Raw genomic sequence first — 16,855 nt, 5'->3', positions numbered from 1 at the left:
CATCCATTCTTTTCCAAACGAAGAACTGTCCAATTTTCTGCCTAGTTTTAAAGGTGCCTAAACGGCCACCAATGGGACAAGAGTGATAGTACTTGAAGATGATTGGCACTAAAACCTTGGGTACAACAATTTTGAAATTAGTGTCCCTTCGACCTTTACAGCATAAGACACCCTTCACCAGAGAATAAGGTTTAACCACAATACCATCACTAATTTTGTCGATGATTTCTCTCAAATCAGGATCAGCCGTTTGATGATCTGCATACTCATGGTACAACAGAGGTAGGTCCGAAAGAATGGCACCCACACTAGCAACATTAGTTTCATCATATTCTTCAGCCTTAGATTTTTCATCAAGACCAAAACTCCCGTCAAACATTCTACTAAGGCTGTCAGCGATGACATTTTCCGACCCCCTAATATGCTTTACTTGAAAACTGAAGGCTAAGATCCTAAGCGCCCATCTAGTGATTCTGCCCGTTCTTTTTGGACGGTTCAAGACCCACGACAGAGCCTGATTATCTGTTTCCAGATCAAAATTTACATGTTCAATGAAAGGTCTGAATTTTTCAAGAGCAAACAGCACGGCCAAACATTCTAATTCATAGATGGAGTACTTACTCTCCAGATCATTGAGGATCCTAGACACATAGGCAACCGGTCTACGACCATCCTCATATTCCTGTAAGAGTACACCAGCAACTGCTTTTCCAGAGGCATCGGTTTGTACAATAAAGCGTTTACTAAAGTCGGGTATAGCCAACACAGGAGAATTTGACAAGGCAAGCTTCAGGGTCTCAAAGGCTTCTTGCTGGGAGGGGCCCCAGATGAACTTGACATCCTTACGTCTGAGATGATTTAGAGGAGCTGCTATCTCTGCAAAATTTGGAATGAACTTCCTGAAGAAGTTCACCATGCCCACGAAACGTGCGATGCCTTTGACATCTTTAGGGGGTTGAAAGTCCCTAATAGCCTGAGTCCTAGAGTGGTCGATGGAGACACCATCAGAGGAAACCACATGTCCAAGGAAAGACATACTCGGCTTAGCAAACGCTACCTTTGACAACTTAACAGTTAGTCCAGCTTTTCGCAAGCGATCCAGGACTTCTCTAACATGTTCGACATGTTCTTCAAAGGAATTTGAGAAAATTACCAGGTCGTCCAGGTAATGAAAAACGAACTTGAATTTAATACCCGAAAGTATTGAATCTAACAGCCTCGTAAGAACGGCTGCACCACAAGAGATCCCGAACGGAAGTCTCAGAAATTCGTAAAGGTTCCAATCAGTAATGAAAGCAGTCAGTGGAATAGATGACTTAGACAACGGGACTTGGTAATACGCCTGATTGAGATCTAACACAGTGAAAAACTTGGCTCCTGAGAACCACCCAAAACAAGTGTGCAAATCCGGTAAAGGGATAGATTGCAAGATGATCTTGCGGTTCAAAGCCCTGTAGTCAATTACAGCACGATAGCCCCCAGAGGGTGCAAGCATCTGATCAATAATCTTTTTGAGTTCTAACATCTTAGGTGGTGAAAGACGGTAAGGAGGAGATCTAACAGGGGTGTTATCAGATAGCTCAATCTGATACTCAAGAACATCAGTAACTCCTAACTTGGTGGCACAAGTCAAGCACACTATTAGCCTGCTGATAATCCAAATGACTAAGATCCAACTGATCTATTTCGTTGTTCTCCCTAGGAAGCGCCCTACCTACACAAGAAACACTGAAGGTACCCGAAGGACCATCAATAATATCGAATTTACAATTTGGAGAAAATTTGAAGTGAAATTTCCTAGCCTGGAGAACCAAAATTAAACCAGTTCTTGACAAGAAGTCCGTACCTAAAATCATGCTACACGCTAGCTTTGGAGTTACCAAGCAAAGAACTTTCCAAGTAAAATTACCAATACGCAATTTCACATCAACGGACCCTAAAATTTTCATATTATGCTTATTAGCCGTGACACATGCAACATTGACCTTCTTCAACTCAGGCAGTTTACAAGGGGACCTCATTTCATCATACCAATTAGCATCAATTAAGGTGACGACGCTACCCGAGTTCATAAGAGCAACAATGGGTTCATTATTCAGTTCCACTTTCGCGAAGGTACTTTTAGACTCAACCAAAGCAGAAATCTTATTGCGTGCCCGCGGGCAAATAACCTTTCCAGAATCCACAAAAATTTCTGGCGCAAGCGATTCACCAGAATTACCATTAGGCCTTAGTCATTGACTGCGTTTTCGGAACGAAGTAGGGCAATTCTTTTTAAGGTGCTGCCTCGAGCCACACAAATAACAACAAGGACCAGAGCCACGCTTGACTGAGGGGCAAGCATTCCTAAGGTGATCACGTGACCCGCAATTATAACATTTTTTAGAAGACCCACTATCCCTAGTTTGAGGCGAAACAGGGTTCACAGTAGGAGGAGGGTGGCAGATAGGTCTTGCGGCATCTCCGTGCTTTACATCTTCAGCAAAGGTACACGCAGCTTCCAATTCAAGAAAATTAGTCGGACTCTTGGTGAGGGAGAGGTATGAACGATAGGCAGGGGAAATACCTTTCAGAATACGGGCCACCATTTCCTCCTCTGGCACCGAAATTCTAAATACCTTGCAATAAAACTGCAAGTCTAGTACATAGTTCAAAAGGTTTTCATGGAGCAATTGAGTCCGGAAGCAATACTGAGGAATCAAACTCGGCAATGCCAATGAAGGAATAAATTTAGACAATACAAGTTCATGAAATTCCATAATGGTTAAATTATTTGAAATTGCTTCAGAAATTTCACGTTTCAAAATTCCCTCACAATGAGAGAATAGGGCACGGAAAATTCCCAAGTCATCGACAGAATACACGCTACCTGACTCTGTCATTTCTACCAGGAACCTCAGAAACCTGGTACTTTCTTCAATAGAATTGACGGAGAAATTTTTAACTCCGTTGAAAAGATCCTTCAGTGAAGAGTGAGAGGGAGCACAATTTAAACGGGCTAACAAATTTTCAAGAACTGGGGAGGCAGCACAACATGAAGCTTGATTATTAAGTGAGGCATCAGCATGACTAGAAGGTAATGAGGTTTCCCTCTCAACAACTGATAAATTCTCCATATCCTTACTTGCTAGCATTATATCTAGTTCAGCAGAAATACTAGAAGCAATGGTCAACAGCTTTGTACTTTCAGAAACAAGACTAGGTTGGGGACACATAGTAATCAAATCTTGGATGCGGCCTAAATAATGCCACACCCTAGCCTTAAGTCTGTTAATCTGCCCCTTAGTGGGGGAAGTTTCAATGAATTCTTGTCTGACAACCTCTATCTCCGAGAGACAGTCAGTAATTAAATTTAAGGACTCACCAAAGTTGCAGCACATCTTTACAGAATCAAGATTAATAGGAACCTGGACATGCGATGTCAGCAAAGCAGCGCACTCGGCAACAGTATTAGCAGGATTGATACCCCTGATAGTGAGCTCATAAACTCGCTCTGATTTCCTGAGTTGGAATGGGAACAGCACAGCCCTCGCCATAGTTGATGTACATGAAACAATAAATCAAAAATAATTAATCCAAATAAAAGCGTTCCTTTCACAGTAAGATACTTTACAAGTTTCAGTTTTTTACACTCTTTGAAACCTCAAATAATTCAAAGTTCCCCAATGACCAGGTTTTTTAAAGGGACAATGCAAAAAAACTCAGGTGGTTGCCACAAACAAAATAGAAAAGCTTATTGAAAGGGAGATAAAGCATATAGTACACAGTGCCAAAATAAATTTAATGAGGATGCAACAGACCTACAGGTATATCCAAGTAAGAGGCACACAAATCAATTAACTAAAGCTCTGCTGCCACGAACTGTAACACTTAGAGCAATAAAAGGCATAATTACCCCAAGTGACAGCACCAAGGGTCTGACCGTGTACCAAAGGCACGGTTCAGATACGTGGAAACGTGCTAGACAAAGACAAATTAAAGAAAAAAGGTCACTTACCATGAGAAAATTAAACAGGGCCCCCAAAGGAGCGGATAAAATACACCTGGTCATATCAAATTATCACCCCTTTTAAAGGAAAACACCAACACCTTGGGGAACAAGATATTTAATCAGCATAATTAAGTGATAAACAAATAGGAAGGAATATCCTCGCTGGAAAATAATAAAATTAAAAATTTAAAAATATTTAAACTCAAACCAAAACCCTACGGTCGACCGTTTATAAAGAAAATAATTATTTAGTTCTTGAAAGACTTAGCAAGATAATGTAGATTTATGAAACCCCTCATGAACTCTCAAGTTTTCTTACAACCAAAGGTTTTCTTGGTACAGTACAAAAGTTTTTTTTAACATCCTTTCAACCGTGAGAAACAACCTTGACAGAAACAGTTTTTTATATTGATACTGAAAACCCCTTTTTAGGATGTGTCAAACGACCCCCTGCAAGGATGGGTAGGTATTACGTGCACTTTTCAAGAAGTTAAAATAATAATAATAATAATAATAATAATAATAAGCACCGAAACACCGGGAGGAAAAATGAGCAGAAGGTAAAATTAAAATCTCAAAGAAAAATTAAATGGACCAAGGAAATCCGCGGAGAAGGTAGAATTCATCATCGGCACATCATATACAAATCATCAATCCCATCACAACAACATCAACAACATTAGCATTCCCATGGCAACGACCAACAATGGGTCAAGGGAAGGAAGGGGCCAATCACAGCTCGCAAACAACAATAGGCGAAAACTAACAAAGGACCAAGAAAACAGACGCAGAAAATAACCCAAAACCCAAAAGGGAGAATAAAATTAAGTTAAATTAAAATAAAATCAACCAGAGAAGCAAGAAAGAAAGGTACCGGGACACACTGTACACGTAACACCCACATCCCTGAAGCGACTCGCTTGTTAAATTATTCCAGTAAAATGATAGCCTTTATCACAAAACCTTTAGGCCTAGAAAGGTTATTAATAAACACTAGGTTACCCAATTACGTTTTCGAAGGAACCAAAACGTTCTTTCACACAGTACGCAAGCCCCAATTTAACAGACCTAATTACACATGCTATAAGTTCCAATTAACAAGCCGAAAATTTAAAATTCCACAAGGCAAGACTTAGTTTTTTAGATGACGCCAGTTACATGGTGTCGCACACACTTTCTTCACATAGGAAAATTTTCAGGTCTTTCACCAAAAAATCAGTAAAGGTTTAGTTGTAACAACACTTACAGTCTCTTCCAGATGAAAGTCGTGAGGACAGCTTCGGTAGAATATGCTACTTACTTACTTAAAAAAAACATAACATGCAAATTCCAGACGAGGAATAATAGACCAAAACACTTGCAGAATTCTCCAGGGCAAAAGCCCCACGTATGTAACCTTAGCCAGGCTCGAACATTTTCGGAGAAATGATCTCCCTTAGGGAGGGAGAAGCCACACACGTCCATCTCTTCCTTCTCACCAAACAGCAATGGCGACTTCCCGAGATTCCGCAGTGCCGGCCCCAACGATCACATGTGCGCAGAGGGCAAGCGCCTGAGTGGTAACGTAGCTCGCGAGGTAGTACATACCTACGCCACTAGAGTGCAGGAGAATACAGTCAGGCACCGATAGGACGTGCATACAGACAGCCGGGCAATAAGTTTTGAAAGGAAGAAATAAAGAAGGACACAGTTTTTCCACAGCCATGAGGCCAGTTTCGAAAATATTTCCCAAGAGGGAAAAATTGTTACGCAGGTAACAATGTGAGGCGAATGGAGGAGGATAGGTTACCTAGGAGAATAATGGACTCTGTTATGGAGGGTAAGAGAAGTAGAGGGAGACCAAGACGACGATGGTTAGACTCGGTTTCTAAGGATTTAAAGGTAAGAGGTATAGAACTAAATGAAGCCGCAACACTAGTTGCAAATCGAGGATTGTGGCGACGTTTAGTAAATTCTCAGAGGCTTGCAGACTGAACGCTGAAAGGCATAACAGCCTATAATGATAATGTATGTATGTATGTATGTATGTATGTATGATGATGATACGCCTCTTCCGGCCCGCAGCATGAATGGAATGTGTGTCTGTTGTTCTTATTATGATTATGCGATGTTGGTAACTGGATCTCAAACTGATTTTGCTGTACACAGCGTCGTATGGTATTTTGGCATCCATTGCATGTAAGCACGCAGTGTCGACTCGAAGCTCAATTCTGGTCGTACGGAGCGCGAGACACGATGGACTTGAGTACGGACTATTTATCCGATCTCGTTATTGAATGGTTTGGAATGTGCACGCTGTTAGCTGTTTGATGCGAGACCCGTTGTTGTGACCAGATGAGTTATACTATGTGGTTTGGTGTTGATCTAATAAAATAGAGCTGCCGCTCATATTTTTGCCCATGCCGACAAATGTGTGAATGTGTGAGTGCGTGTCCGTGAGTCAGGGGAGTGCGAAGGTGACGTGTCGGTCAGTTGTATTTTCACTTTTAATCTTGGTTGTGTGTTTTGTGTTTCATCTCGATACTGCTTTATTTATTTTTGCCATGTCCTGATCTTGGCCGATGGCTCGCCCGTGAAGGCGCCATATTTGTTTAATTTATTCTTTGGGTTGTGGGCATGCCCGTAGGTGTCTTTGGGATTATAATCTTTGAGCCTTGGTACAGTGATGTTGGTCTCTGTGGGTTGTTATTATCTAAAGTTTTTGATCTTCTTCTTACCTTTATTCTCCTTGATGCGTGGAAGCTTTGATGAGACGATGCTATTGTAGTGTGAAAAATGGCGTGTAAACACGCGAGTACTATGAATTAAAAACGGGATCTCGTGAAAGAAACGACCTTATTGTGCCGTGAAAATTGTGATAATATTGCCACAGGATGTACCAAGTTTCTATTAGAGGAGGTGAGCTATGTGGCAATTTTTAATTTTAATATTGGAGTGTAATAACAGCACGCACACTTCATGATGTTGAGAGATTTCTTCAACAAGGTATGCTATTGTTTGAATCTTTTAAGTATCTTTTCATTACTGGCTTTTCTCAATATGAACCTTGTTTCAATTTTGTTTAAACCCCCCATCTGAATTTAATTCCGATTTTTATTGCTGTAGGATTAGTTTCATTTCCTTGATCACCGATAACGAGGGACGTCTCCAGTTCAGGACGGTGTCTCGGCCTTTCCTAGTCGGGTCCAGGTGTGAGCAGTCATACCCTACACTGGCAGTTCTTCTCTGGAAGGACAATGCACGTCCACTTGTATTCCGTGCCACCCAACGTGCTCTCCAAAGTGTTCGTCAACTACCCTGGCCAGCACGATCCCCAGATCTGTCCCCCATTGAACACGTTTGGGGCCGGATGAAACGTCATCCTGTGCGGTCGGAACCGGGCCCAACTGAGGCACCAGGTGCAAATTCCATGGCAGGCCATTCCGTAACACTACACTCGTCACCTCTACGATCGTCTCCATTGGAGATTTGCAGCCTGCATTTCTGCAAAGTACGGTCTAAACGCTACTAGCGCTCATTTTGTCCACGCTCTGTCGACTGTACTCAGTTGCGTATGTCTCGCTTCGTGTGATCGTGTGTTGTATACGTCCTCAAGAGTGTGTAAATAAAATGTCCCTTTGCTGGACTGGCGAATTCTAGGTGCTCTTTATTCATTTTCCCGGAGTGTATTGTTTATGTCAGTTTACGATACAAGTGATGCAATATTATTTCATAGTCTGAATCATTTCACTCTAACTTCAGTGTTCTCCCCAGCCGCGTGGCAGAAATGAGTAGGTGGTTCGAGAATACTACGTAGAAATGAAAATAATCAATTTCCAATTGTTCCCCCTCATGGCATTAACAGTAATATCAGACAGTTTGTAACATCATGTGGAACTACGTGATAGTCAAGCAGTTGTTACAATTATGATGAAGATTTATCATTTAAACAAACAGATTTACAGTATTTTATTTTCATTTGGAACACCAAATGACTCAAATGTGTATTAACAATAAGTAACTAGCACTATCTAGGTTATGTTAGCCGGGCGGTCTGTAAGAACGGTCCTTGTTAGAACACTGAACTTTCAATATTCAAGTGGACCGAAGCACGGTTCCTCATGGAAGACGAATTCGGAGACTTCCATGTGCTGTTCCGCTATGATAACTTAATGATGATGGCTTTTAGTTTAAGCAGAACCTTAGGCACAAATGCAAAGGTACAGAGAAGCTGTGCGTCTTTTTATTAATTTGTTAATTAATTATATTATTTTAAATTGAATTGTTTTATTTTCACCGTTACTATATTTCAAGACTTTAATTTCGAGTAGTCATACCCGGTAGTCGTGTCTGCAATGGATGAGCCGCCGACTTGGCCGACGTAACGGACTGCTACATGATGATTATGTGTTCATAACGTTTCTGAACATGATTAAACAAGTTGATTGAGAAAGACTTTATCACCCCGCGCAATTCGGGAACATTTGTAGGAAGGCCATCTGTCCTCAGGAAATTTCTTTCAAAATGTCCTACATATAGGTATCTCAGGAGCAAAAATGTATTGGAATAGAGTTCCGGAAGGAATTAGGTGATCTCCAAAGTGTCCCACTGCTCTCTGTTGACACGAGACGGAACGTGTGACAAACAGCTAATATAGTTTTACTATTTGGTGCCTGCTCGTCCTGAAGCAAACTCAGACTATACTGACCCCCACTCCACATGGTCCCCAATATACACCTCCTGTTTCTCTTGTGAGAACGAAGAGACAACGACTTTATACACATTAAATAAATACTCTGTTCCTGGAGAAATATGGTAGGAAGGGGAGATCACTGCCGTACACAATGCATGGAGATGAAAAAACCTCAGTTTCTGGAACTAGAATAAGAGTTATAACAAGATTCAGAAGCACTCACCGCCTTCGGCCGTTGTTGCGTAACCAGTGCCAGTCGCCTCTTCCCCACTTTTCGTATTCACGGTGACATTCACTTGATAGTCGTAATAAGGTTGGAGATCAGAGAAGGTGACCTCAGTTTCTTCTCCAGCAGTGACATTCTTTGAGACAATTTCATCAATCTCTTCACAGTCATCTCCTTTGGGTCCTTGGGGAATCACAGAAACTGTATACCCTGTTACATCGGCCGGTATACAATCAGTGATGTTCCACTGAACGGTCAGACTTCTGACACCACCGCTGACCACCACTACTGGAGCGGGTGGACCTGCAAAGTTACGAAAGAGATTCTTCCTTAACACTAGTAGAACAAGTCTCTCTCTTAGAGGAAACAGGATATCACCAGAACACAGCAAAGAGGCGTGAAAGGTACAAAAGCTCAATAAAGTCGGGTGCGGAACACAAGTAAGACTGCTAAAACATGGCGTCCTGCAGTGGGAGTGAAGTGGACTCAGGAAAGAAAGCAAACCAAGAACAAAGTTGAAGGAATACAGGGCTAAAAGGAAGCTCGCCAGACTTAAGAACTACGAGGTCCAAGGAGCCTCAAATAAACAAAAGGAAAAATCATAGTTATTGGCATGATACAGGCTTTTGAGCACATGCCGTGTGAAGAAAATGCGGTGAAATTCTTTACGTTTCGCAGAGAACTTTGCTCTGCGTCTTTAGAAGGATATCTCGACTGTTCACGACAAAGCCTCCTCAAGCAATGAGGTTTGAATTTAGTCGTAATAATAGAAGTGGAAGTGGTACGTTCATTCGTCACCAGATGGCTCATCGGACGGTGTACAGCGCTACCGTTCGAAGCGGAATCAGACGAAATCATCAGAATCAGTCTGAGAGGGTGACATAACATAACAAGTGTACACACATATGAAAGATGACATTGACACAAGTCAGGAATGAAACGTGTGGCGATGAGGAATGTACGAATTTGGAAAACACCGAAACGAAATAACAATAGTGAATACAGAGTTATTATTTGTAATGACACAGTTCGTTATTGTTATTGTTACGGAGTTATCCGTGGAAGTCAGAGGTGAAAGAAGGTGCGAGCTGGAATAGGTCTCAACTACCAAAATTAAAGTTAATTTAAAACTTTAACAAAGGTTATATTTTCTTTTCAAAATCAACAAATAACAGAGTATAACAGGTACCAAGTAACATATCAACAAATTAAGAAATTAGAAATTACAGTTCGTTACAAGATTTGGGCTTCGAGCCCCATTTTATATTCCTCGAGCTACAAGCTGAACTTTGCCAAGTCACACATTTGATCCCAGGGGCAGAAAACCCCTTCATACAAGGAGCACTTGCTCCCACCTTTAAATCACAAGCTTCTCAGAGGCACTATTCAAATACCCGAAAAGAGCTGACCTGCTCTCAATTTTACAAGCCTATCAAAGGCCACAACAAACTTCACTTCTAACTGCCCTCAAGGCACACAAAGAAACAGGGGTATTTTATACCCAACCTACAGGGCCTTCGCATGAAGAAAACAAAACATCAGGTTAAGTTACTGGCCCAAAGTACAGAAAGGACTGGAGGCGTGAACTAGCACTCCTAAATACACATTTAAAAACCTAAGTAGCGCTAGGCCGATACAGCGGGGCTAATCCCATGCTAGGGAGGTGACTCGTATGAGAAAAGTTTAATACATTAAAGCAGAGAAGAAACGGTTATGAAAACGTAGTCACCTCTATTTCAAAATGAAGGGGAGCTCGAGAGGGTAAAGCACTCTCTATCCCCGAATTACAGTTCAAGTTATGTGAAGTTTTTACAAGGATTGAAAGGCTTACATATTTAAAGATATAGGTTACATATTAAAGGTTTCGAACTTTCCCCGCGAGTTAAACTGCTGAGCTAGCAATAAATAAAGATGTTAAGAGGCCATTACCTTGTTGAAGAGCTGATGCTTGAAGAAAGAGGCGCTTCCCGCCCCCTGCTACATATTCACATACTGAGTTAGATGTTATACGAGTGGCCCGGAAACAAGGAAATCAGCAGTTTTTATACACTCGCGGAAAATTTGAGACCTTTCAGGAATGAGTAGACACACCCACTCAATTTTTATTGGTCGTCTAAGAGTTACACATGGAAATTTGAAGAAGAAAGCTATGATTGGAGGAGAATTAATTACAGAAATTACTGATTGGCTAAATTCAAAACAGGCGAAGGAAAGGATTAATATTGCCAACCCACAAACCACAGAACAAAATTTAGTAAAGACAAAACTTATAAATACAACATTTCTCCAAGAAGGTTTATTCCCTTACACCAGAGTTCGTTATCATAGTTTTTGGTAGAGACATCTGTTAGAGAATGTTCACACTTCTTGATCAATGAAAAACAAAAGCAAATCAAAAACACACAGTGGCATCTTCTGATAAATCGTAGGGGAGATTCAGTTGTTAAAGTTCATGGTTTCTCTTGTAGAGGAGTTTCAATTGGCGCAAGGTTTGAATTTGCGTCGTAGAGGTGTACCGCCCGGTACAGCCCTCCCCCCCCCCCCCCGCCAAAAAGAAAGTCCTTCCAAAGCGTGACACAGAAGAAATTAGCTTTTTTTCCAAAACAAAGTCCAAGTTTGTTGCTGATTGGTTGAAGGAGAATTTAGAAGAGAAAATACAAATTTTCAGTACCGGTAGTCGGAGGTCTTTTAAGTTGTTTAATATTTACGGGTGTGACTAGTTTAAGTCCAGTTTTAGAATTTCTTTGTAGTAGTAGAATTGCGAAACAAAAACATTAATTCATGGAAGTAATATTTTTCTAAGTGCACCAAAGGTTGATTTGAAGCAAGAAATTATTAATTGCCGAAAAAGAGTGTCCATGTTGCTGAAGAAGTACATTAGCTGTCAATTAATTTTGACGGCAAGACCATTCGCCGCTGCCAAAGTTCTGTCGAGGTCGCCCGAACCCCTCAACTACCCTGAGATACACCTCTCCCGCTACTATGGGAGGGGTAGTCGTGGTGAAGCACGCCGCAGATGCGAACTTTATTTACAGTCCACGAGTAGCTTGCGGTTAGTGCGCCGCACATCAGCGTTGGCCGGAAGGAGGGCTCCGGCGCGCCGTACACTGGTTGACCTCCCTGGAGTGGAGTAGGCCCGTACCCCACCTCAGTGGCGGTACGGCGCCGCACGGCTGCGGGGCACTGAAACAGTAAGATCACGGCAGCAGAATTTTGTTGGAAACTTTTGCTTTAGGGTATTATCTTGGAGGTGAGGCAGAGGGGCCAGCGGCGTGGAAATTTTTATTTTATTTTAATGCCACTGGTGTGGTTTAGCAGGAGACGGGAGCTGTACGGAGAGGACAGCAGAGTACCTCGGAGAAGGTTTTACAATATTTATACAGAGCAGATTAAAAAAAACCAGTGTAAAAATATAAGGGGCAGAAGGCCTAGGATTTAGAGAAAAAATGTAAACTTCAGGTTCCCAGAAGAATGTTAATGGCAAGGTTAACCCTGATTTTACACGGGTTTAATTTGAGAAATGTGGACCCTAAATATCCTCTCTGTGGCTGGATTGCTCACTAACAATGTGACCGGCGTAAGAAAATCTAAAATAATGCACGGCCCATGAAATCTGGGGGCAAGCTTGCCCGCGGGAACAAAATTCTTGACCATTACTTAGTCTCCTACCTTTAAATTGGTGGGCCTCCGTCCACGATCATATCTTTCCCTAAACTTTTCATGACAAATTTTAAGGTTTGCCTTAGCCTTCTTCCGAAGATCTTTAATATTATCTGGATCTATTGTCTCAGACAGAATATCACTAAGAGACCAAAGGTTAGAGAGCGGCGTGTTGGGTACAAACTTGAACATCAATGAAGCAGGGGTGAATTTATGAGATTCATGAACCGCCGAGTTCAAAGCGAAGGGTAACCAATGCAGGGATGTATCCCACCTGGAGTGATCGTCGTGATGATAGGCAGTAAGAGCCGACCTCAGATTACGATTGACCCGTTCAGCAAGAGATGGTTGAGGATAGTATGGAGAAGTTGTTACATGTGAGATAGATAGATCAAAACAGAATATAGGAAAGAGATTAGAGGTAAAGGCTTTAGCATTATCAGACACAATATATTGACACGGACCAAAATAAGCAAAGATAGAATTTAAACAAGAAATGGTGGACTGAGCGGTAGCCAGTTTAGTCGGAATTTCGAATTTCGCCGTCCATACCTTTCCAGATGAACATTTCTCTGATCTTTTCTCGAGTTTTGAAGAAAATCTTGTAAAACCATCTACACACACAAAGATAAATTTATTGGCATTCCCCTTTGATAGGGGGAGGGGTCCTACGTAGTCGATGTAAAAACGTTCCATGGGGCGCGAAGCTTGATGAGAAGACAATAAGCCTAGCTTGGTGGACATAATAGGTTTTCTAAGCCAACAAGGTTTACAAGCCTTTACTAATTCACGAATTTCGCCGTCCATACCTTTCCAGATGAACATTTCTCTGATCTTTTCTCGAGTTTTTAAGATGCCTAAATGACCCCCTAATGGGGTCTCATGATAGTACTTGAAGATCATAGGCACAAGAACAGCTGGAACCACTACTTTCGTCATCTTATCATGCCCCGACGGGCAACATAAAACACCATTCCTCAATACATAAGGGACGACATGTTCCCCAGAAAAAGAGTTTCCATAATATGAGCCAGCACTGGATCTTCACGTTGATATTTTTCAATATCCCTAAATAACATGGGCGCATCCGTTAGAATGGCATTTACACCAGGCGATATGGACTCGGGAAGAGAAGAACTGTCTTCCTGTTCAGAGGTCTCTACATCATTAGAAAACATACGGCTACCTCTAATATGCCTACCGTCAAACTGGAAGGCAGAAATTCTGATGGCCCAGCGGGCTATACCACCCGTACGACGTGGCCTGGATAAGACCCAGCTTAAGGCTTGGTTATCTGTCTCCAAGTCGAAATTAACATGTTCCAAATAGAGGCGGAACTTTTCTAGTGCAAATAAGGCAGCCAAACCCTCAAGTTCATAGATGGAATACTTGGATTCTTGGGCTGATAATGTCCTAAAGGCATAGGCGATGGGTCGCCTCCCGAGTTCAGTCCGTTGAAGAAGGACTGCAGCTACCGCCGTCGACGACGCGCTGTTTTGGACGATGAATTTCTTAGAGAAATCGGGCATAGCGAGGACAGGGGCATTACAAAGGGCTAATTTGAGGTCTTCGAAAGCGGCTTGTTGAGAAGGCCCCCACTCAAATTTGACACCTTTCCTGCGGAGTAAGTTCAAGGGAGTCGCTCTATTAGCGAAGTTAGGAATAAATTTCCTAAAGAAATTCACCATACCAATGAATCTGGCAATTCCTTTGATGTCCTTAGGAGGTTGGAAATCACGGATGGCCTGTGTTCTAGAATGATCTACAGCGACACCATCGGGCGACACACTGTGCCTTAGAAATGACATGGAAGGTTTAGCGAAGGCAACCTTGGACAACTTCACCGTTAATCCTGCCTTACGAAGGCGACTCAGGACCTCTTTCAGATGATCTAGATGTTCTTCAAAGGTCTCAGAAAATACGACGACATCATCAAGATAATGGTATAGATACTCAAATCTGATGTCGGAGAAGACTCTGTCTAGCAGTCTCGTAAGCACGGCTGCTCCCGTGGGGAGCACGAAAGGCACGCGGTTGTATTCATACAAGTTCCAATCAGTGGCAAAGGCTGTAAGATGTTTAGATTCTTCCGCCAGAGGGATCTGGTTATAAGCCTGATTGAGGTCTAAGATGGTGAAAAATTTAGCCTCTCGAAACCATGAAAAACAAGAGTGAAGGTCTGGAAGGAGCACATATTGTAACACCACCTTCCTATTGAGAGCCCTGTAATCAATCGCAGGCCTGAAGCCACCTTGGGGTTTCGGGACTAGAAAAATAGGCGAAGAATATGCCGACTTAGAGGGTCGAATAATACCATCTTTCAACATCTGATCTATGATTTCTTTCAGAGCCTTCATTTTAGGTGGAGATAGCCTATAAGGTGGAAAGCGGACTGGAATCGAATCCGTAACCTCAATCTTGTATTCTATAAGGTCAGTAACACCAAGAGTATCAGAGAAAACATCTGGAAACGACTGACACAACTTACGAATACTCTCAGCCTGCTCCTCAGGTAGATGTCTAAGGTCTAACAACATCTCATCCTGGGTAGGCGAAACAGATGAACATGATACAGAATTACATTTTAGTAAAGGGATTTTGAAATTACTAGCAAATTTGAAAGTGCACGACTTGCTCTGAATGTCGAGCACAAGACCGGTGTGTGACATGAAATCCGCTCCTAATACAATGGGGCAAGACAAGTGCTTAGCCACAAACAGTTTAACTTTCCAAGTAAATTTAACAATTCTAATTTTGGCATACAGAAAACTTAAAATTTCTAACGGGGAATTATTAGCCGAAATGCATTGAACCGAAGATGAACAAAAATCAGGAAATTTACAAACAGATTTTATTTTGGAGTACCACTCGGCCGAAATAATGGAACACACACTGCCAGAATCTAATAGCGCTGTTAAAGGTTCATTATTCAATTCAGTTTTGGGAAATGGAACAGGTGCGGGGGTATCCGCCGCAATCCTAAGACATTCTTTGGGACCCTCGAAAGATAAATTAGGGGACTGAGTTTTCCCTGAGATTTCGGCAGGTTTACTTGGGGCTGAGCCTCGGAAAGAAGAGTTAGTCGACTCAGCCGAAACCACTAGTCATTTTTTATTGTTGGTGGAAGTTGCACGCGAAGTTGAGCAGGAAGGAATGCTATTCGAATTCGGGTAATTTTTGGCAATATGGGAGAAAGCGCCGAATTTAAAACAGCCTTGGGATGACCCTGTTCCATTCCTTGTCCCACTACATTTAGTTAATGGACACTTGTTCCGAAGATGGTCAGGCGACCCGCAAGCGTAACATTTACGGGGTGTGACGGGTCGGCGAGGTGGAGGCCGTAGAGGGTGGAGGGGTTTTTTTCGCGACAGGTAAGGTGTCGGCGTATCTAACTCCTTCCGCTGAGACAGCCATAGCCTCTAATTCGGCAAAGGTTTGCGGACGCGACGCAAAACACAAGTATGACCTGTAAGATGAGAAATGCCTTCCACAATGGCTTGTACAATTTGATCTTCAGCAAAATGGAGGTCAAATACTCTGGTGTAGAATTTGATGTCTTGGACGAAGTCGGCAAGATTTTCATCCAGCCGCTGTATACGGTAATAGTACTTCTGAATTAGTGATGACCTAGCTCGAGCCGGAATAAAATTAGCTAACAGATGGGCGTGAAATTCTTCTATAGATGATTGATCAGCAATTGCTCTTACTATTTTGTCAAATAAAACACCAATTGAATAGGGATAAATGATCTGCAAAATTTGACACGGAGAAAGAGAAAAAACAAGAACATGATCCAGAAACTCAACGAAAAATCTTAGAAAAGCAATAAAATCAGTGGTGGAATTAACGGAGAACTTCGAAATGCCTCGGAGCAACATTGCTAAAGGATGGGGCAAACTGCTGAAGCCAGGTGACATAGTGGGTAGAGGCCTAAGTGGCGAAGAAGCTGTTTCGGAAGGGGCATTATTCAACGAGATACGACGTTCAATTTCACTATCTAATGGGGCAGAGGTTTGTTGAGCTCCTACAGATGTCCTATTTTCCTCTCCTTTAGAAGAGTCTTCCTCGCCAACTACGTTTACCAGAGTGGGTTGGTCGGTTTTGGGAGGTACAGCTCCAGTTAACAATAGGGTAACCTTAGTGGACAGTTTAGAAAGGCTTTCGAGAAGAGCACTAGCTTCCTTCTCTTGAATGTCATTCAACTTTAGAGACAACAGATCGTTAACTCTATTGGAAAAATGGTACAATCTATCTTGTACACGTTTAAGTTGATTAGGTGAAGGATCACCCCGTTCAAAAAAACTAA

General features: G+C 42.1%; 1 protein-coding gene across 1 annotated transcript in view; it reads right to left on the bottom strand.

Moving 5' to 3' along the window:
* Nucleotides 1-16,855, bottom strand: part of LOC137498971 (fibronectin-like) — a 434,037-nt gene that overhangs the window by 156,386 nt on the left and 260,796 nt on the right. Inside the window, exon 7 of the mRNA XM_068226885.1 lies at nt 8,887-9,192. Coding sequence (XP_068082986.1) covers nt 8,887-9,192 — 306 coding nt within the window. The remainder of the gene's footprint in view (nt 1-8,886; nt 9,193-16,855) is intronic.

The sequence above is a fragment of the Anabrus simplex genome, chromosome 3 (assembly GCF_040414725.1).
Source record: "Anabrus simplex isolate iqAnaSimp1 chromosome 3, ASM4041472v1, whole genome shotgun sequence".
Lineage (NCBI taxonomy): Eukaryota > Metazoa > Arthropoda > Insecta > Orthoptera > Tettigoniidae > Anabrus > Anabrus simplex.
Note: the sequence above shows the minus strand (reverse complement) of the source record. Positions and strands in the feature narration are given on the sequence as shown.